A 23587-nucleotide genomic window follows, 5' to 3' on the forward strand; every position below is an offset into this window, starting at 1 on the left:
TTCGTTCAGCTCCTCCTAGATGTCCTAGTACCCCCAGTTCCTTACTACCTCATCCTCCTGACTTGTCTTCCGTGCCTCCCGTGTATCAAGATATCGCCGAGGTATTTAGCAAGGCTAAGGCATTATCCTTACCCCCTCACCGTCCTTACGATTGTCCCATTGAGTTGTTGCCCGGGTCAACTTTTCTCACTAGTCGTCTCTATAACCTGTCAGGTCCCGAACGGGAAACATACATCAATGACTAGCTTAAGTCAGGGATCATTCGTCCCTCTTCTTCTCCACTAGGAGCTGTTTTTTTCTTTGTGGCCAAAAAAGATAAATCGCTACGCCCCTGCCTTGACTACCGTGGTCTCGAGCTGTTGCATTGAGCGACCATCTTCTCCAAGCTAGACCTCCGCAACGCATATCATCTTGTGAGGGAGGGGGACGAGTGGAAGACAGTCTTTCTACACTCCACTCGGACACTTTGAGTATCTGGTCATGCCGTTTGGGTTAACTAACGCGCCAGCCATTTTTCAGGCCCTGGTTAATGACGTACTTTGTGATATGCTTCATCGCTCTGTCTTCGTGTACCTGGACAACATCCTGATTTTTTCCAAGGACTTGAACGAGCATGTGGTGCACATTCGTCAGGTTCTTCAGCGTCTCTAGGAGAATCGTCTCTTTGTCAAAGCCGAGAAATGAGAGTTCCACGTCTCCTCCGTAAAATTTTTTGGGGTATATCGTGGAGAGTGGACAGGTTAGGGTTGACCCTACAAAGGTCACTGCGGTGACTGAATGGTCGACGCCTACCTCTAGGAAGCAACTACAGCGATTTTTGGGTTTCGCTAACTTCTACCGTTGGTTCATCCGTAACCACAGCCAGGTAGTTTCACCGATGACTAGGTTGACTTCCCCCTCTACTCCTTTTGACTGGTCTCCTGCCGCCAACAATGCCTTTCTGACTCTCAAGAAGTGTTTCCCGTCCGCCCCCGTGCTAGTCCAACCGGATACTGCCCTCCAGTTCATTGTCGAAGTAGATGCCTTGGATCTGGGAGTTGGGGCGGTTATTTCCCAGCAGGCATTATCTGATAACAAGGTTCACCCATGTGCATTCTTTTCTAAGAAGCTATCGCCTGCGGAGAGGAACTACGACATTGGGAACCGGGAGCTACTAGCGGTTGAGCTAGCTTTAGAGGAGTGGCGACATTGGTTGAGGGGGCAGAAGTTCCATTCGTGGTCTGGACTGACCACAAAAACTTGGCTTATATTCAGACCGCCAAGAAACTCAATTCTTAAAACTTCACTTTGACTTATATTCCTGGCAGTAATAAGCATCAAGCCAGCTGCCCTTTCTCGGCAGTTTGGACCAGCCGAGGAGGAAGAATCCGTTGTGGATAACATCCTTCCCTCATCATGTGTGATGGTAGCATTAACCTGGGAGAATGAGTCCATCCTCAGCGCTCTAACCCCGACCCTGGTGGTGGTACACCTGGGCGTCTGTTTGTTCCTGCCGGCGTTCGCTCCCAGGTGCTCCAGTGGGGGCACTCTTCTCGTCTCTCCTGTCATCCCGGAATCACCAGGACGCTGTCCCTTCTTCGTCTGCACTTCTGGTGGAAGACCATGGGTACGGATCTGGAGTTTGTCCTGGACTGCACCGCCTGCGCCCGGGGAAAGACTTCTCATCGCCCTCCAGCAGGTCTTCTCCGTCCTCTCCCGGTACCCGGTCGACCATGGTCTCATATCGCCTTGGATTTTGTTACAGGACTTCCTGTATCTCAAGGTAATGACACAATTGTCACCATTGTAGACTGTTTTTCTAAGATGGTTCACTTTGTCCCGCTTCCTCAGCTGCCGTCCACCATGGAGACGGCACAGATCCTGGTGGACCATGTCTTCCGCATCCACAGAATTCCAGCAGACATCGTTTCTGACCGTGGGCCCCAATTCACCTATCTGGAAAGCTTTCTGCCAGGCTTTGGGAGCTAAGGTTAGCTTAACGTCGGGGTTCCATCCCAAGTCTAACGGACAAACGGAGCGGGCTAACCAGGCACTTGAGGCCGCTCTTCGCTGCATCTGTGCCCGCAATCCCTCATCGTGGTCATCACAACTCTCCTGGGTGGAATACTCAGGTATACTGGTATGTCTCCCTTCGAGGCTTCGTTCCCCTCTGGTTTCGGCCCAGGAAGCTGAGATAGCTGTCCCGTCCATCCAAATCCATCTCCGGAGAGTACGTCGGATTTGGAGAGAGACCCGAGGGGCCTTGCTTCAGACGGCGGAGCAGAACCGCAGGATGGCGGATCGCCATCGCATTCCTGCGCCTAAATACTAATAAGTCAGCATCTCCTTGTTCCTGTTTTTCCCCTGGAGTGTTTTGCATTTTGTTTGTAATTGTAATTAAATATTTGTTTGTACTTTTATTCCGCGTCTGTGTCTGCCTTGGGTCCTCTCTTTTGTGTTGTATCTCTGTACCGTTCATGACAAAGTCACTCTTTTCACTGTTCAACAATATCACTAGATCCTCAGTTTCTATACCACCCCACTTGTACTCAACTGCCTTCTATAACTCTCTTATGTCTTTCTTCAACACCATAATCCAGACAATCCATCAGGGTCTTGGTTTAAACTCCTCCAGTGTCACTTCTGACCTCCACCCACCCGCCCACCCCTTTTCCTCTTTTTTCGAGCTCCCCACTCTCTCAGAGATTTCCGACCTCATCCATAAGTCCAAGCCCACCACATGTCAGCTGGACCCCCTCAAGCCAATGCCTCCATTCTTCCAAGGCGACTTTCCGCCAGCAACTCTTGGTTGCCGACATCGTAGTTCCGTTCCGCCTTGGACAGCCGCTTAGACAGAAAGGCGCAAGGGTGCATCTTGCCGTCCTGCTCTGGACGCTGTGAGAGGACCGCTCCCACCCCTTCGTTGGAGACGTACACCTCAACCACCAATTGGCGGCGCAGATCAGGCATGGTGAGGATGGGGGCTGAGGTGAAGCGTCTCTTGAGGGTCTGCCAGGCCTTCTCTGCTTCCGGCGCCCAGCGGAACTGCGCTAACTTTAGCCGGGTCCATCTGTACCTTTCCAGGGGCTACAATGAAGCCCAGAAAAGATACGGTGTCGGCATGAAAAACACTTTTTCTTGGCTTTGACATAAAGATGGTTATCCAGTAGTCTTTTGAGCACCAGGGTAACATGGCTCTGGTGGGTGTCTAGGTCTGGGGAGTAAATTAAATTATGTCGTTGAGATACACGTAGACAAAGTGGTCAAGAAAGTCTCTAAGCACGTCATTGATCATGGCCTGAAACACTGCCGGCGCATTGGTGAGACCAAAAGGCATGACCCGATACTCATAGTGTCCACTAGGGGTGTTGAATCCCATCTTCCACTCGTCCCACTCCCTTATCCGAAGGAGGAGCTGAGGTCGCTGGTCGAGACAAATGCCCCAGCAAGTCATGTAGCTGCGAGGAAAGCTGTCCCATGTGGTTGGCCGTGGTCAACACTGAATTTATTATCTTGACGACAGGAACGTGGCGCAGAGCAAAATCCACAAACAAAAAATCACTCCGCACAGGAGGAACAAAAAGAAAGTTGCCAGCAATAAAGTAAAGTACAAAATAAAGTCACTCCATCCAGGAGGAAAAAACAAAAGGCAAAGTGAACAAAATAATTAATTAAACAAGGACGGTCCAACCAGGAGGGGAAAACAATGGACAAACAAGAATTCAAAAACACTACACTTACTTTAACAAAACAAGAAATACAGTCACCTGAACGTGGAAACAATAAGCTTGATGGCATGAACAAGACTGTGGGAAAAACCGCTTGATACATTTGACACAAGGTACAAAATAATATGGCACTGAACAAGGGGGAAGACACAGACTTTCTACACATGACGGAAGGGGAACCACAGGTGGAAACACTCGGGAATCAGGGAATGACGTCACACCGGGGACACAAGAGGAAGGGCAAGTGACCTGGAACGAGAGGAGAGTTATCTTTCAAAATAAAAAAGGAAATTCACAAGACAAAAACCCAAAGACAGGACAAACCTCACCGCGGCGTGACATTTAATGCTTTAAATAAATGACCTCAATTTAAATACATCAAATACCTCACTTACAGCATCTGATAAAAAACCCATTAAAACCACCTATGGTATAGACGGGTGCTGGTTTGTTTCAACCAGGAGCTCCTTTATAGCACTTGGCCAAAGATTTATGTCAACCTAAGAAAAACAGAATAGATACAGACAGTGCGGTAATCTGCAAATAGCAAAATATTGAAACAAGTTAAGATGAAAGCTGTGTGTGTAAAACAGTGGCAGTGGATGAGAGACTGCATTGTTTGGCTTATAACCTTTTAAATACAATATTTTTTTGTTGAAGTACCTTGGTTCTCTTGGTATCTAAAACAAAAATGCTAGTACAGCAGTGGTATAGCCACAGCTGATATTACAGTCTTTCAGAATAAATCAAGTATTTCTAATTTGTTCTCTGAATTTGATCTCCACTGAACATTTAGTTGTTGTAATCTCCACCCATTGCAAGATTGCTCCTGCTGGAAGACAGGGCACAGACTTACGTGCTTTACATGTTTCTGGGTTTATTAGGGATGTATCTAATTAATTAATTAATTGCTGTAAATAAGTGCATAGTAAAATTGACAAAATACAAATGAAATATATATGTGTATTTTTATGTGTATAAACTAGGACTGCACAATTGATTGCGAACGAACAATGGAATGTTTCCTAGCCCTTTGAGTAGAAGCCTGTGTGAAACAGTAATCCATGGCGGCTGATGTTGACTGCTGTCCTCTCTGATCTCAGCGTGTAGACTCCCGGCGAGCTGGGAGACTTGCTCCACACGCTCCTGCTACGCTCTTCTTCGTGGGTTTCTGAATCCTCTTGGCAACAGCTCCTCAAGCTCCACTCTGTTGTTGATCTCAATCGTTTCTGTCTGGTTAAATCCGTGGTTAAATCACCACATCAATGTCTCTTTCTACTCTGAAAAAGAAAGGTTGACACACAAAACCGTCAATTCACCAGTGAATGGACAGAGAAGTTTTTGTTTCTAACTGTCACTGTGAAGCCTGTGTTTTTTGTGTCAAGAGTACAACTTGATAAGGCATTTTAAGAAAAATCATGCTTTAACACCACTTTACCACTGGAGTGTAAAAAATACTCTGCATTTACATTACGTTAAATTTTGTCTCAAGTAGGGGGCAGGAGCCTCAAACATGTACTTTAGTACAATAATTGTTGAGTGTAAACCTCTGGTTAACAGGCAAGTTCCTTTAATAAGGATTGATACTATTTATATTGCTAAATAAATATGTTAAGTATAGACCTTTTTTAAGTTGTAAACATAAACATTCTACATGTGTCCAAGTTTGATTCCTGTTGCAGTGAATGTGAACAACATCAGCTGACAGGAAGTTAACAAGGACCAAGGCTGTTGCCTAGTAATGGAATTCCATTAAAAGGGTCTATACAGTTAACCTATTCAGAGGGAAATTCAGCTTCTCAGAAGAATTGCGTTTATCAAATAACCGATCATCGATTGATAAAATGAAACAACTATTGGTTAATGAATTATAATTTGCATGCCTAGTTGCCATGGGACAGTTGCCCAATTCGCCTGGTTGGTAATCCAGCCTTGGCTGTTGGTGCCAAAACCAATCATCTTGTCACTGATGTCAATCCTACTGCTATAGTGTATTTCTGCCGTACAACAGAACACATGCCAGCACCATACCCCTTTAAAATAGTTAAATCAGACAATGCTAGTATTTAACGGACAAGAAGTTTAAAGTTTGAATGTAAGATGAGGACAAAATAGCGGCCGTGGAGAATCCAGTAAGATCCACCAAGATGCCTCTGTCAGTATCTTATAGAGTAACATGAGGGCAGCCATCAGCAGTACTTACTGCAATATAGGTAATGCTAATCGTTTAGCTGTGTTGTGTGTAGAAAAAGTAATATGACGTTGGGGAGCCCGAATCGCTAAATCCTCCTGAAAAACACACCCGTCACAGCTTATTGTGGTCGGAAACACACATGATGGAGCGGAGGTATTCATTTCCAAAGAGACGACGGCATTAGTCCTTTTCTTCAACATAACCAGCGAGGTTATAAAGTACAAGGATTTGATTAGGTTTTTTTTTTACTGGTGGTAACAGAATGGTGCTGTTCTTGTAGGTCATTTGCTCATGGTTGACTCCAGGTGTCATGAGAGAACCTCAGTTGTGATTTGGTGCTATTCAGATAAAATTGAAAAGTTGGACTAAAATATGGTGTTTTATTCATCTATTCGTCTGTCTGTTTTTGTGACATATTCCCCACCATAATTATTCATATTCATATTTCTACTACCTTTATTCCCATTATTTCTACTATTCATTGGGATGGGAATCTCTAGGCACCTTCAATTTGATTACAATTCAGAGGACTGCACTGCGATTATAAAACGATTATCAATGCATCGTGTTTCATCTCTGTGATTGTTTCTATTATTGTACTATACAACTGCAAAACATATAAGTTATACTCACATTACTATAGCTATTATTATACTTACTGTTTTACTTTTGTGGTTGCTTGCATCTCTGGAACTGTCTCTCTTTCTGTGTTTGTGTCTGTCTTTGTCTCTCTCTCTTTCCATCTTTGTCTTTTCCCTCTCCTTTTCTTCCTCCCCAACCGGTCAAGACAGTTGTCCGTCCTCCATAGAGCTGGGTCTGTCAGACGTTCTTGCCTGTTAAAGGGAAGGTTTTCAACGCTACTGTGCTCAAAGGGGGAATTGTTGGGTCTCTGTAAATCCTATATAACTCATAGATTGTGGTCTTTACCTACTTTGTAAAGTGTCCTGAGAACTTTTATTATGATTTGGCACTGTAAATAAAATGTAATTGAAAATACTTTTTCTATAAAGAATTTATTTTTTCACAATGACTACTAAGTACATTTTAAGCAAAGTATTAGTAATGATCCGCAATGAATTTACGTACAATATATTTTATAAAAAAACTAAAACAAATAGAAGTGATGTGACATTTGCCAGCATACATACCTGCATTACAAAGAAAATGAAAAATCGGCATTGAAACAACAAGTTTTAACACTTAAAAAAAATGTTCAATTGAAAATAAAACACAAACATTAAAACATTATAATCTTACGATAATGATATGTTCTTTTATATTGATATTTCTAAGCATTATGATTTTTTTTTCAATCTCAATCTTTAATTTTTTTCTTGAGTGTCTTTCTTCAAGGTCACCGGTTTTCAGTTTCAACTTTCTGTCACTCTTTTGGAGTGGAGAGGAGGGGCTTGAGGGGAGGGACAAGGAGGGGGCCTTTAAGGATAATTTGCATACTTTAAGCACCGTGATCTGTGATCAATGGCTTCCACAATTTTACCAGATCTCAAGTAAGTCTGTATTTCTGCCACTGTTTTTTCAAATAAGAAGCAGCCTGGTTTAATGTTAACTTTTAATGGACACTGTGCTGTTTTGGCAGAGGTTAGCTGAACAAGCGGCAACGTTAATGCTGGCTAATACCTCAACTCAGCCCCCGGATGTTCATCTGTCCTGTATGATCTAGTATTTATCGTCTACTAGGTCTTTCAGGGCAGTGTTATTGCTGATACACAAGGCCTCATAAATGTGGTAATTATTGAAAAAACACAGACATCAAGAAAAATCTATAGATTCAAATTGAAAAACCCATCATAATGCATAAAAATATTAAAATGAAAATGCAAAACATCATTGTGAGATGATTTCTTTTTTTTGTATTTTATTTTTAAGTTGAACATTTTTTCAGTGCTTACATTTTTTTCTTCAATACCTCAGTTAACTGTCACTGTTCTAGCTCCATACCTTATGACCTCAGCCCTCCCCTGACGGACACCTCTACAGTGTCCTTCACGCATGACCTGGTGAGAAGACAGCTGACAAGACTCCACTCTGAAATTCGTAGACACCAACAGACTGAACAAACTGATCAGGAGGGCCGGTGGAGAGTCTGTCACCTCCTCTCGGTAATTCAGACTCAACCACACACAATCTTTGATCATCTTTATACTTCACTACTGTAAATATTAATTTCTATAAATTTACATTTGAGTCTTTTCTAATACATGTTTAGTCTGTATAATACTTGTTTGTATATCTGGAGTTGTGTAACAAAAATAATTTACCCTGGGGATTATTCAAGTATTTCTGATTCTGATTCTGATTAATGCTAACGGTAGTCCTGAGCAGCTAACATTATCAGTCATTGTGTCTAACGTGTATTTAACAGGGTGACACAGTAACGGGTCTGACAAGTCAACCAACAGTGAGACAGAAACTGTGGCAGCTGCTATACTTACGATTTAATCAGCAGAGATAATATGGAGCCAAGTCAGCAGAAACACAGAAGATAAACAAGACTGTAGCTGAATACATTCGCATGGACCAGATCACCGTTTACACTATGGAGAAACCTGACTAACAACAACTGATTCACCAACTGAATCCAAGGTTTAACCTCCTTCATGGAATCATTTAATGTCCACACAAATCCCTGAGCTCTACAACACAAGAAAACAAACAAGAGAACTTGAAAATATTTGTCATATATAGACCCTACAGTTATGTGCTTTCTTTCAAATTTTCACTGCATCAGGGGGCTGTTGCAGGAAGGCAGAATTAAAACGTCCGCGATAAATGAGAAAGCCAAACTTGATCTAGTCTGTTCTGATCATTCTGGTTAAATTAGTTGCACATGCACCAAACCAGGATGAGAAGCTACGGCTTTGTCAAGCGAGGTGTACCAGTGGAACTAAACACCTTTAAAGGAACAACACACAGCTATTGGTTCAGATATGTGGACGACAGATGGGTTAAAATCAAATCCAAACACTGACACTGTCTGTCTGACTGTCTGACTGTCTGACTGTCTGACTGTCTACAGCAGGTACACAGAGTTATACTATTAACTGTCACTGATATATACACATATGAAGGGTCTCTGTCTCGCTCTGGGCTAATTTTATTTACAGCGCAGTGTATCTTAATCTATAACAATATATGGTATCAATTTGTTGATAATATTTTGTATTAAGAATCTGAATCGGTAAAATAACTAAGAATGTAGTGGAGTAAAAAGTACAATAGTTCTTCTGTAATGTAGTGGAGTATAAGTATAAAGTAGCATCAAATGTAATAAATCAAGTACCTCAAAATTGTACTTAAGTACGGTACTTGAGTAAATGTACTCAGTTACTTTCCACCTCTGCATCTGCGTGTGTGTGCGTGTGTGTGTGCGTATATATATATATATATATATATATATATATATATATATATATATATATATATATATATATATATATATATATATATATATATATATATATATATATATATATATATATATATATATATATATATATATATATATATATATATATATATATAAATAAATATATATATATATATATATATATATAAATAAATATATATGGTGTATGTTTGCCATTGTGCATTCTCATAAAATAAGACATTATTGGAAAATGAATGTAGGTGTGCGATATTAACAAAAATCAATATCCCCATATGTGCACGCACTATAGTCACGGCTGCCGAATTGAGATTTAATTTCCAAACCAGAAAAAAACCCTGGCAAAACCGCCTAAATCTTTTGACTGATAAAAGTCTAATCTGGCAACAGCGGCAGTAGTCCGCTACTAGTCTTACGAGGCTTGATCATGCAGTGAATGTGTGGCCTCTCAAAATGGTGTGTTTTGATTGTTTTTCGCAAAATGAGGGACATTCGATTTTGTGATGTCATCTATCGTGAAAATGAACAATTAAGATACTATCGTAGACCATATACACTACTGTGCAAAAATTTTTAATTTTTCGATACCAAGGAAGAAAATTAAAAAAAATAAAGGCAGAATTTTTAAAAAAAAGATTAGAACAATAAAAACAACATCAATAACACTTTTAAAAAGTTGTCTGACATAGTGCAAAGAAAAACTAAAACACAACTGTAGGGTGTATATATGACATATGTTCAAATTATCGCGTGTGATCTATTGTGCTGTATAGAGCAGGGATTTGTGTGGACATTAAATTATTCCACGAAAGTTGTCTTGGGGCTATTGCATGGAAGGTAGATAAGGGATTAGGCTGGGATATGCCTGTTATCCTGGCTTACTTTATCGATGACTCAGTTGCACAAGAGGCCATGGAGATTTATTCTGTGCTGGTGGCCCAGACCAGGCTAACAGCCAGGCTCGATTAATTCTGCTGCTTTATCTGTTCAGTCAGCTGTCACTCCGATCAAATCAAACATGTTTTACAATTGTTCCATGATCTTTTAGCCTAAGAGGGAGACCGAGCCTGGAAGGACACTGTCGAGGAGGAGCTGCTGACCCCGACGGTGCAAACCAGGATTACTTTATCTTTTTTATTAATGTACTTCTAAATTAATTTAGTCAATGTACTAAATCTGCTTTTTATTTATTTTTTAAATTAATTTAGTCAATGTACTTGATCTGCTTTTTATTTATTTTTTTAATTAATTTAGTCAATGTACTAAATCTAAATCTTCTTTATATTTTTTATTTTAAATTAATTTAATCAATGTACTTATCTACTTTTTATTTTAAATTAATTTTGTTAAAACACTAACTCTGCTTATTTATTTTTAAATTAATTTAGTCACTGTACTAGTCTGCTTTTTACTTATTTTTAACTTAATTTAGTCAATGTACTTAATCTAAATCTGCATATTTATTTATTTTTAAATTAATTTAATCAATGTACTAATCTACTTTTTAATTTAAAATAATTAAGTCAATGTACTAAATCTGCTTTTTATTCATTTTTTAATTCATTTAGTCAATGTACTAAATCTGCTTTTTATTCATTTTTAAATTAATGTAGTCAATGTACTAAATCCACTTCTTATTTATTTTTAAAAATCTGCTTTATATATTTTTATTTTTAAATTAATTCAATCAATGTACTAATCTACTTTTTATTTTAAATTAATTTTGTTAATATACTAAATCTGCTTTCTCTTTATTTTTAAATTGATTTAGTCACTGTACTTGTCTGCTTTTTACTTATTTTTAAATTAATTTAGTCAATGTACTAAATCTGCTTTACATTTATTTTTAAATTAATTTAGTCAATGTACTAAATCTAAATCTTCTTTATATTTTTTATTTTAAATTAATTTAATCAATGTACTTATCTACTTTTTATTTTAAATTAATTTTGTTAAAACACTAACTCTGCTTTTTATTTATTTTTAAATTAATTTAGTCACTGTACTAGTCTGCTTTTTACTTATTTTTAACTTAATTTAGTCAATGTACTTAATCTAAATCTGCATAATATTTATTTATTTTTAAATTAATTTAATCAATGTACTAATCTACTTTTTAATTTAAAATAATTAAGTCAATGTACTAAATCTGCTTTTTATTCATTTTTTAATTTATTTAGTCAATGTACTAAATCTGCTTTTTATTCATTTTTAAATTATGTCAATGTACTAAATCCACTTCTTATTTATTTTTAAATTAATTTAGTCAATGTACTAATTAATTCAATCAATGTACTAATCTACTTCTTATTTTAAATTAATTTTGTTAATATACTAAATCTGCTTTCTCTTTATTTTTAAATTGATTTAGTCACTGTACTTGTCTGCTTTTTACTTATTTTTAAATTAATTTAGTCAATGTACTAAATCTTCTTTACATTTATTTTTAAATTAATTTAGTCAATGTACTAAATCTGCTTTACATTTATTTTTAAATTAATTTAGTCAATGTACTAAATCTAAATCTTTATATTTTTTATTTTAAATTAATTTAATCAATGTACTTATCTACTTTTTATTTTAAATTAATTGTTAAAACACTAACTCTGCTTTTTATTTATTTTTAAATTAATTTAGTCACTGAACTAGTCTGCTTTTTACTTATTTTTAACTTAATTTAGTCAATGTACTTAATCTAAATCTGCATAATATTTATTTATTTTTAAATTAATTTAATCAATGTACTAATCTACTTTTTAATTTAAAATAATTAAGTCAATGTACTAAATCTGCTTTTTATTCATTTTTTAATTCATTTAGTCAATGTACTAAATCTGCTTTTTATTCATTTTTAAATTAATGTAGTCAATGTACTAAATCCACTTCTTATTTATTTTTAAATTAATTTAGTCAATGTACTAATTAATTCAATCAATGTACTAATCTACTTTTTATTTTAAATTAATTTTGTTAATATACTAAATCTGCTTTCTCTTTATTTTTAAATTGATTTAGTCACTGTACTTGTCTGCTTTTTACTTATTTTTAAATTAATTTAGTCACTGTACTTGTCTGCTTTTTACTTATTTTTAAATTAATTTAGTCAATGTACTAAATCTTCTTTACATTTATTTTTAAATTAATTTAGTCAATGTACTACATTGTACTACATTGATACATTCATTTTTAAACTAATTTAGTCATTGTACTAAATCTAAATCTGCTTAAAATTTATTAATTTTTAAATTAATTTAATCAATGTACTAATCTACTTTTTATTTTAAATTAAGTCAATGTACTTAATCTGCTTTTCATTTATTTTTAAATTAATTTAGTCACTGTACTAGTCTGCTTTTTACTTATTTTTAACTTAATTTAGTCAATGTATTAAATCTGCTTTACATTTATTTTTAAATGAATTTAGTCAATGTACTAAATCTGCTTTACATTTATTTTTAAATTAATTTAGTCAATGTACTAAATCTGCTTTACATTCATTTTTAAACTAATTTAGTCATTGTACTAAATCTAAATCTGCTTAAAATTTATTAATTTTTAAATTAATTTAATCAATGTACTAATCTACCTTTTAGTTTAAAATAATTAAGTCAACATACTAAATCTGCTTTTTATTTATTTTTAAATTAATTTAGTCAATGTACATATCTACTTTTTATTTTAAATAAATTTAGTCAATGTACAAAATCTGCTTTTTATTCATTTTTAAATTAATTTAGTCAATGTACTAAATCTGCTTTATATAATTTTAAATTAATTTAATCAATGTACTAATCTACTTTTTATTTTAGATTTATTTTTGTTAATGAACTAAATCTGCTTTTTATTTATTTTTTAAATGTATTTAGTCACTGTACTAAATCTGCTTTATATTTTTTATTTTTAAATTAAGTGAGTCAATGTACTAATCTACTTTTTTTATTTTAAATTAATTTATTCAATGTACTAAATCTGCTTTTTATTTATTTTTAAAATAATTTAGTCAATGTACTAATTTACTTTATATTTTAAATAAATTTAGTCAATGTACTAAATCTGCTTTTTATTCATTTTTAAATTAATTTAGTCAATGTACTAAATCTGCTTTTTTATTTTTCAAATAATTTAGTCAATGTACTTAATCTAAATCTGCTTTATATTTATATATTTTTAAATTAATTAAGTCAATGTACTAATCTACTTTTTATTTAAAATTAATTAATTCAATGTACTATATCTGCTTTTCATTTATTTTTAAATTAATTTAGTCACTACTAGTCTGCTTTTTATTCATTTTTAAATTAATGTAGTCAATGTACTAAATCCACTTCTTATTTATTTTTAAATTAATTTAGTCAATGTACTAAATCTGCTTTATATATTTTTATTTTAAAATTAATTCAATCAATGTACTAATCTACTTTTTATTTTAAATTAATTTTGTTAATATACTAAATCTGCTTCCTCTTTATTTTTAAATTGATTTAGTCACTGTACTTGTCTGCTTTTTACTTATTTTTAAATTAATTTAGTCAATGTACTAAATCTGCTTTACATTTATTTTTAAATCAATTTAGTCAATGTACTAATTCTGCTTTTTTATTTTTTAAATAATTTAGTCAATGTACTTAATCTAAATCTGCTTTATATTTATATATTTTAAAATTAATTAAGTCAATGTACTAATCTACTTTTTATTTTAAATTAAGTCAATGTACTATATCTGCTTTTCATTTATTTTTAAATTAATTTAGTCACTGTACTAGTCTGCTTTTTACTTATTTTTAAATTAATTTAGTCAATGTACTAAATCTGCTTTACATTCATTTTTAAATTCATTTAGTCAATGTACTAAATCTGCTTTACATTTATTTTTAAATTAATTTAGTCAATGTACTAAATCTGCTCTACATTCATTTTTAAACTAATTTAGTCAATGTACTAAATCTAAATCTGCTTAATATTTATTAATTTTTAAATTAATTTAATCAATGTACTAATCTACCTTTTAGTTTAAAATAATTAAGTCAACATACTAAATCTGCTTTTTATTTATTTTTAAATTAATTTAGTCAATGTACATATCTACTTTTTATTTTAAATATATTTAGTCAATGTACAAAATCTGCTTTTATTCATTTTTAAATTAATTTAGTCAGTGTACTAAATCTAAATCTGCTTTATATATTTTTAAATTAATTTAATCAATGTACTAAACTACTTTTTATTTTAAATAAATTTAGTCAATGTACAAAATCTGCTTTTTATTCATTTTTAAATTAATTTAGTCAATGTACTAAATCTAAATCTGCTTTATATATTTTTAAATTAATTTAGTCAATGTACTAAATCTAAATCGGCTTAATATTTATTAATTTTTAAATTAATTTAATCAATGTACTAATCTACTTTTTAGTTTAAAATAATTAAGTCAACGTACCAAATCTGCTTTTTATTCATTTTAAAATTCATTTAGTCAATGTACTAAATCTAAATCTGCTTCATATTTTTTATTTTTAAATTAAGTTAGTCAATGTACTAATCTACTTTTTTTATTTTAAATTAATTCATTCAATGTACTAAATCCACTTTTTATTTATTTTTAAATTAATTTAGTCAATGTACTAAATCTGCTTTATATATTTTTATTTTTAAATTAATTTAATCAATGTACTAATCTACTTTTTATTTTAAATTAATTAAGTCAATGTACTTAATCTGCTTTTCATTTATTTTTAAATCTATTTAGTCACTGTACTAGTCTGCTTTTTACTTATTTTTAACTTAATTTAGTCAAAGTACTAAATCTGCTTTACATTTATTTTTAAATTAATTTAGTCAATGTACTAAATCTGCTTTACATTTATTTTTAACTTAATTTAGTCAAAGTACTAAATCTGCTTTACATTTATTTTTAAATTAATTTAGTCAATGTACTAAATCTGCTTTTTTATTTTTTAAATAATTTAGTCAATGTACTTAATCTAAATCTGCTTTATATTTATATATTTCTAAATTAATTTAATCAATGTACTAATCTATTTTTTAATTTTTAAATTAAGTCAATGTACAAAATCTGCTTTTATTCATTTTTAAATTAATTTAGTCAGTGTACTAAATCTAAATCTGCTTTATATATTTTTAAATTAATTTAATCAATGTACTAAACTACTTTTTATTTTAATTAAATTTAGTCAATGTACAAAATCTGCTTTTTATTCATTTTTAAATTAATTTAGTCAATGTACTAAATCTAAATCTGCTTTATATATTTTTAAATTAATTTAGTCAATGTACTAAATCTAAATCGGCTTAATATTTATTAATTTTTAAATTAATTTAATCAATGTACTAATCTACTTTTTAGTTTAAAATAATTAAGTCAACGTACCAAATCTGCTTTTTATTCATTTTAAAATTCATTTAGTCAATGTACTAAATCTAAATCTGCTTCATATTTTTTATTTTTAAATTAAGTTAGTCAATGTACTAATCTACTTTTTTTATTTTAAATTAATTCATTCAATGTACTAAATCCACTTTTTATTTATTTTTAAATTAATTTAGTCAATGTACTAAATCTGCTTTATATATTTTTATTTTTAAATTAATTTAATCAATGTACTAATCTACTTTTTATTTTAAATTAATTAAGTCAATGTACTTAATCTGCTTTTCATTTATTTTTAAATCTATTTAGTCACTGTACTAGTCTGCTTTTTACTTATTTTTAACTTAATTTAGTCAAAGTACTAAATCTGCTTTACATTTATTTTTAAATTAATTTAGTCAATGTACTAAATCTGCTTTACATTTATTTTTAACTTAATTTAGTCAAAGTACTAAATCTGCTTTACATTTATTTTTAAATTAATTTAGTCAATGTACTAAATCTGCTTTTTTATTTTTTAAATAATTTAGTCAATGTACTTAATCTAAATCTGCTTTATATTTATATATTTCTAAATTAATTTAATCAATGTACTAATCTATTTTTTATTTTTAAATTAAGTCAATGTACTAAATCTGCTTTTCATTTATTTTTAAATTAATTTAGTCACTGTACTAGTCTGCTTTTTGCTTATTTTTAACTTAATTTAGTCAATGTACTAAATCTGCTTTACATTTATTTTTAACTTAATTTAGTCAAAGTACTAAATCTGCTTTACATTTATTTTTAAATTAATTTAGTCAATGTACTAAATCTTCTTTATATTCATTTTTAAATTAATTTAGTCAATGTACTAAATCTGCTTTTTTATTTTTTAAATAATTTAGTCAATGTTCTTAATCTAAATCTGCTTTATATTTATATATTTTTAAATTAATTTAATCAATGTACTAATCTACTTTTATTTTAAATTAATTTTGTTAATATACTAAATCGGCTTTTATCTATTTTTAAATTGATTTAGTCACTGTACTAGTCTGCTTTTTACTTATTTTTAAATTAATTTAGTCAATGTACTAAATCTAAATCTGCTTTATATATTTTTATTTTTAAATTAATTTAAGAAATGTACTAATCTACTTTTTATTTTAAATTAATTTTGTTAATATACTAAATCTGCTTTTTATTTATTTTTAAATTGATTCAATCACTGGACTTGTCTGCTTTTTACTTATTTTTAAATAATTTAGTCAATGTACTTAATCTAAATCTGCTTTATATTTTTATTTTTAACTTAATTTAGTCAATGTACTGATCTACTTTTTTATTTTAAATTAATTTCATTCAATGTACTAAATCCACTTTTTATTTATTTTTAAATTAATTTATTCAATGTACTGAATCCACTTTTTATTTATTTTTAAATTAATTTAGTCAATGTACTAGATCTAAATCTGCTTTATTTATTTTTAAATTAATTTAGTCAATGTGCTAATCTACTTTCTTTTAAATTAATTTTGTTAATATACTAAATCTGCTTTTTATTTATTTTTAAATTGATTCAGTCACTGTACTAGTCTGCTTTTTATCTATTTTTAAATTAATTTAGTCAATGTACTAAATCTGCTTTTTTTAAAATAATTTAGTCAATGTACTTAATCTAAATCTGCTTTATACTTATATATTTTTAAATTAATTGAATCAATGTACTTATCTACTTTTTAATTTAAAATAATTAAGTCGATGTACTAAATCCGCTTTTTATTTATTTTTAAATTAAGTTAGTCAATGTTCTAATTAACTTTTTTATTTTAAAGTAATTTATTCAATGTACTAAATCCACTTTTTATTTATTTTTAAATTAATTTAGTCAATGTACTAAATCTGCTTTATATATTTTTATTTTTAAATTAATTCAAGCAATGTACTTATCTACTTTTTTTTTTTTATTAATTTTGTTAATATACTAAATCTCCTTTTTATTTATTTTTAAATTGATTTAGTCACTGTACTGGTCTGCTTTTTACTTATTTTTAAATTAATTTAGTCAATGTACTAAATCTGCTTTACATTTATTTTTAAATTAATTTAGTCAATGTACTATATCTGCATTTTTATTTTTTAAATAATTTAGTCAATGTACTAATCTACTTTTTTATTTTAAATTAATTTATTCAATGTACTTAATCTAAATCTGCTTAATACATATATATTTTTAAATTAATTGAATCAATGTACTTATCTACTTTTTAATTTAAAATAATTGAGTCAATGTACTAAATCCGCTTTTTATTTATTTTTAAATTAATTTAGTCACTGTACTAGTCTGCTTTTTGCTTATTTTTAACTTAATTTAGTCAATGTACTAAATCTGCTTTACATTCATTTTTAACTTAATTTAGTCAAAGTACTAAATCTGCTTTACATTTATTTTTAAATTAATTTAGTCAAAGTACTAAATCTGCTTTACATTTATTTTTAAATTAATTTAGTCAATGTACTAAATCTGCTTTTTTATTTTTTAAATAATTTAGTCAATGTACTTAATCTAAATCTGCTTTATATTTATATATTTTTAAATTAATTTAATCAATGTACTAATCTATTTTTTATTTTTAAATTAAGTCAATGTACTAAATCTGCTTTTCATTTATTTTAAATTAATTTAGTCACTGTACTAGTCTGCTTTTTGCTTATTTTTAACTTAATTTAGTCAATTTACTAAATCTGCTTTACATTTATTTTCAACTTAATTTAGTCAAAGTACTAAATCTGCTTTACATTTATTTTTAAATTAATTTAGTCAATGTACTAAATCTTCTTTACATTCATTTTTAAATTAATTTAGTCAATGTACTAAATCTGCTTTTTTATTTTTTAAATAATTTAGTCAATGTTCTTAATCTAAATCTGCTTTATATTTATATATTTTTAAATTAATTTAATCAATGTACTAATCTACTTTTTTATTTTAAATTAATTTCATTCAATGTACTAAATCCACTTTCTATTTATTTTTAAATTAATTTAGTCAATGTATTAATCTACTTTTTTATTTTAAATTAATTTATTCAATGTACTTAATCTAAATCTGCTTAATACATATATATTTTTAAATTAATTGAATCAATGTACTTATCTACTTTTTAATTTAAAATAATTGAGTCAATGTACTAAATCCGCTTTTTATTTATTTTTAAATTAATTTAGTCACTGTATTAATCTACTTTTTTATTTTAAATTAATTTATTCAATGTACTTAATTTAAATCTGCTTAATACATATATATTTTTAAATTAATTGAATCAATGTACTTATCTACTTTTTAATTTAAAATAATTGAGTCAATGTACTAAATCCGCTTTTTATTTATTTTTAAATTAATTTAGTCACTGTACTAGTCTGCTTTACATTTATTTTTAAATTAATTTAGTCAAAGTACTAAATCTGCTTTACATTTATTTTTAAATTAATTTAGTCAATGTACTAAATCTGCTTTTTTAGTTTTTAAATAATTTAGTCAATGTACTTAATCTAAATCTGCTTTATATTTATATATTTTTAAATTAATTTAATCAATGTAATCTATTTTTAATTTTTAAATTAAGTCAATGTACTAAATCTGCTTTTCATTTATTTTAAATTAATTTAGTCACTGTACTAGTCTGCTTTTTGCTTATTTTTAACTTAATTTAGTCAATGTACTAAATCTGCTTTACATTTATTTTTAACTTAATTTAGTCAATGTACTAAATCTGCTTTACATTTATTTTTAACTTAATTTAGTCAAAGTACTAAATCTGCTTTACATTTATTTTTAAATTAATTTAGTCAATGTACTAAATCTGCTTTTTTATTTTTTAAATAATTTAGTCAATGTTCTTAATCTAAATCTGCTTTATATTTATATATTTTTAAATTAATTTAATCAATGTACTAATCTACTTTTATTTTAAATTAATTTTGTTAATATACTAAATCGGCTTTTTATCTATTTTTAAATTGATTTAGTCAATGTACTAAATCTAAATCTGCTTTATATATTTTTATTTTTAAATTAATTTAAGAAATGTACTAATCTACTTTTTATTTTAAATTAATTTTGTTAATATACTAAATCTGCTTTTTATTTATTTTTAAATTGATTCAATCACTGGACTTGTCTGCTTTTTACTTATTTTTAAATAATTTAGTCAATGTACTTAATCTAAATCTGCTTTATATTTTTATTTTTAACTTAATTTAGTCAATGTACTAATCTACTTTTTTATTTTAAATTAATTTCATTCAATGTACTAAATCCACTTTTTATTTAATTTTAAATTAATTTATTCAATGTACTGAATCCACTTTTTATTTATTTTTAAATTAAGTTAGTCAATGTACTAAATCTGCTTTATATATTTTTATTTTTAAATTAATTTAAGCAATGTACTTATCTACTTTTTTTTTTAAATTAATTTTGTTAATAAACTAAATCTCCTTTTTATTTATTTTTAAATTGATTTAGTCACTGTACTGGTCTGCTTTTTACTTATTTTTAAATTAATTTAGTCAATGTACTAAATCTGCTTTACATTTATTTTTAAATTAATTTAGTCAATGTACTATATCTGCATTTTTATTTTTTAAATAATTTAGTCAATGTACTTAATCTAAATCTGCTTTATATTTTTCATTTTTAACTTAATTTAGTCAATGTACTAATCTACTTTTTTATTTTAAATTAATTTCATTCAATGTACTAAATCCACTTTCTATTTATTTTTAAATTAATTTAGTCAATGTACTAATCTACTTTTTTATTTTAAATTAATTTATTCAATGTACTTAATCTAAATCTGCTAAATACATATATATTTTTAAATTAATTGAATCAATGTACTTATCTACTTTTTAATTTAAAATAATTGAGTCAATGTACTAAATCCGCTTTTTATTTATTTTTAAATTAATTAAGTCAATGTACTAATCTACTTATTATTTTCAATAAATTAAGTCAATGTACTAAATCTGCTTTTTATACATTTTAAAATTAATTTAGTCAATGTACTAAATCTGCTTTATATATATATTTTTTTAAATTAATTTAAGCAATGTACTTATCTACTTTTTATTTTAAATTAATTTTGTTAATATACTAAATCTCCTTTTTATTTATTTTTAAATTAATTTAGTCAATGTACTACATCTGCATTTTTATTTTTTAAATAATTTAGTCAATGTACTTAATCTAAATCTGCTTTATATTTTTTATTTTTAACTTAATTTAGTCAATGTACTAATCTACTTTTTTATTTTAAATTAATTTCATTCAATGTACTAAATCCACTTTCTATTTATTTTTAAATTAATTTAGTCAATGTACTAGATCTAAATCTGCTTTATTTATTTTTAAATTAATTTAGTCAATGTACTAATCTACTTTTATTTTAAATTAATTTTGTTAATATACTAAATCTGCTTTTTATCTATTTTTAAATTGATTTAGTCACTGTACTAGTCTGCTTTTTTTAAATAATTTAGTCAATGTACCTAATCTAAATCTGCTTTATACTTATATATTTTTAAATTAATTGAATCAATGTACTTATCTACTTTTTAATTTATAATAATTAAGTCAATGTACTAAATCTGCTTTTTATTCATTTTTAAATTAATTTAGTCAATGTACTAAATCTAAATCTGCTTAATATTTTTAAATTTTTTAAATTAATTTAGTCAATGTACTAATCTACTTTTTATTTTAAATTAATTCATTCAATGTACTTAATCCGCTTTTTAATTATTTTTAAATTAATTTAGTCAATGTACTAATCTACTTTTTATTTTAAATAAATTTAGTCAATGTACTAAATCTGCTTTTTTATTTTTAAAATAATTTAGTCAATGTACTTAATCTAAATCTGATTTATATTTATTAATTGTTAAATTAATTTAATCAATGTACTAATCTACTTTTTATTTTAAATTAATTAAGTCAATGTCCTAAATCTGCTTTTCATTTATTTTTAAATTAATTTAGTCAATGTACTAAATTTACTTTTATTCATAACATACGGCCCGCAGTTGTTAGCGGTTAGCGGTCTAAAACCATGCCAACACAGTGTTGGGATCAGGAAGCAGAGTCGCAGTTTAATACACCTCTCTGCTCTGCCTTTATCACAGATACCCAGGGAGCAGAGTAGCAGTCTTATACGCCTCTCTGCGGTCCCTGTGGAGCGTTTTCCAGCTCAGTATATTATACAAACGCTGTGAACAGAAGAGGCGCTATACAGAAAAACTTGATACAAATCAACACCAAATCTGTGATAATGCAACAAAATCAGAAAATAAAATGTGGACTTTTAAACATCAGATCTCTGCCATTTAAAGCCGTATTAGTAAATGATCTGATATCAGATAACCATACTGATTTACTCTGTCTGACTGAAACCTGGCTGTGTCATGAAAAATATGTTAGCCTAAATTAATCCACTCCTCCAAGTCATATTAATACTCATATAGCTCGAGGCAGTGGTCGAGGAGGAAGCGTTGCAGCTATTTATGACTCAGGCCTATTAATCAATGTGACGGAGCGCCATTCAACGCCCGTCATTCCCAGACCGGCGCGCTCTTTCTCTCAGAGAGTGCCGGTGCTGGGAGCGCACGCTGCGCTCTCATTGTTCCGGCGGAGCCAAGCTCCATCCCAACTGTCTTCTAAAAGACCACATCTCGCGGTCTAGCAGTGATAAAAACGTTCGCACATTTCGCTAAACTCCCTAAACCACCGTACATCGTTCAGGGTGCACACTCGGCAACTACGCAACACACAGACGAACACACACGCTCACCTGCTGTTACTGTAGAGGTCTGTCTCGGGTTCACGGGCCGAACCGAAGCAGTTCCGGATCCTGATATAAATAGCGCTGGTTGGCGCGCTTTAATGGGTCAGCTGACCGCGGGCTATACTAAGATTATAATTTATGATGAATGTATGGGGAATTGAGGTGTTCTGTTTTAACAATGGCACAGCCATATGGAGGGTTTTTAGTGCGACATTGTGACGTGAAAGTTAATGTTTTTTTTGTTTGTTTGGGTATTCTGTTTCTCTGTTTATGTGTTGAAACCCCTGTGCTGGGATAATTGGTTTGCCCGGGGGAGGGGCCAAAGGGTATTAAAAGGAAGCTTGGCTCACTTGAGGGGGGCATTTCAGCTGAGAGGCATGTGGGTCCTAATTGCTGCTGTGAAATCCCGATCGATGTCAATATTTTTTCTCTCTGTCCTTTTGTAAATATCTTTTCTCTCTGAATTAATTAATTTCATTCAATGTACTAAATCCACTTTCTATTTATTTTTAACTTAATTTAGTCAATGTACTAGATCTAAATCTGCTTTATTTATTTTTATTTTTAAATTAATTTAGTCAATGTACTAATCTACTTTTATTTTAAATTAATTTTGTTAATATACTAAATCGGCTTTTTATCTATTTTTAAATTGATTTAGTCACTGTACTAGTCTGCTTTTTTACTTATTTTTAAATTAATTTAGTCATTGTACTAAATCTGCTTTTTTTAAAAATAATTTAGTCAATGTACTTAATCTAAATCTGCTTAATACATATATATTTTTAAATTAATTGAATCAATGTACTTATCTACTTTTTAATTTAAAATAATTAAGTCAATGTACTAAATCCGCTTTTTATTTATTTTTAAATTAATTAAGTCAATGTACTAATCTACTTATTATTTTCAATAAAGTAAGTCAATGTACTAAATCTGCTTTTTATTCATTTTAAAATTAATTTAGTCAATGTACTAAATCTAAATCTGCTTTATATTTTTTATTTTTAAATTAAGTTAGTCAATGTTCTAATCTACTTTTTTATTTTAAAGTAATTTATTCAA

At 29.5% G+C, this 23587-nt stretch overlaps 1 protein-coding gene across 1 annotated transcript in view; it reads right to left on the bottom strand.

Annotated features, from left to right (window-relative positions):
- The window catches only part of LOC310966605 (uncharacterized protein), a 42583-nt gene extending 20033 nt beyond the window's left edge, over positions 1 to 22550 (bottom strand). The window contains exons 1-3 of the mRNA XM_083940379.1: positions 22529 to 22550; positions 7861 to 7947; positions 6561 to 6734 (exon numbers count right to left, since the gene is read on the bottom strand). Of these exons, the coding sequence (XP_083796505.1) occupies positions 6561 to 6734; positions 7861 to 7913 (227 nt within the window). The 5' untranslated portion in view covers positions 7914 to 7947; positions 22529 to 22550. The remainder of the gene's footprint in view (positions 1 to 6560; positions 6735 to 7860; positions 7948 to 22528) is intronic.
- Between the last annotated feature and the right edge of the window lie 1037 nt (positions 22551 to 23587).

This window comes from Echiichthys vipera, assembly GCF_963691815.1.
Source record: "Echiichthys vipera genome assembly, chromosome: 3".
Taxonomy (NCBI): Eukaryota; Metazoa; Chordata; class Actinopteri; order Perciformes; family Trachinidae; genus Echiichthys; species Echiichthys vipera.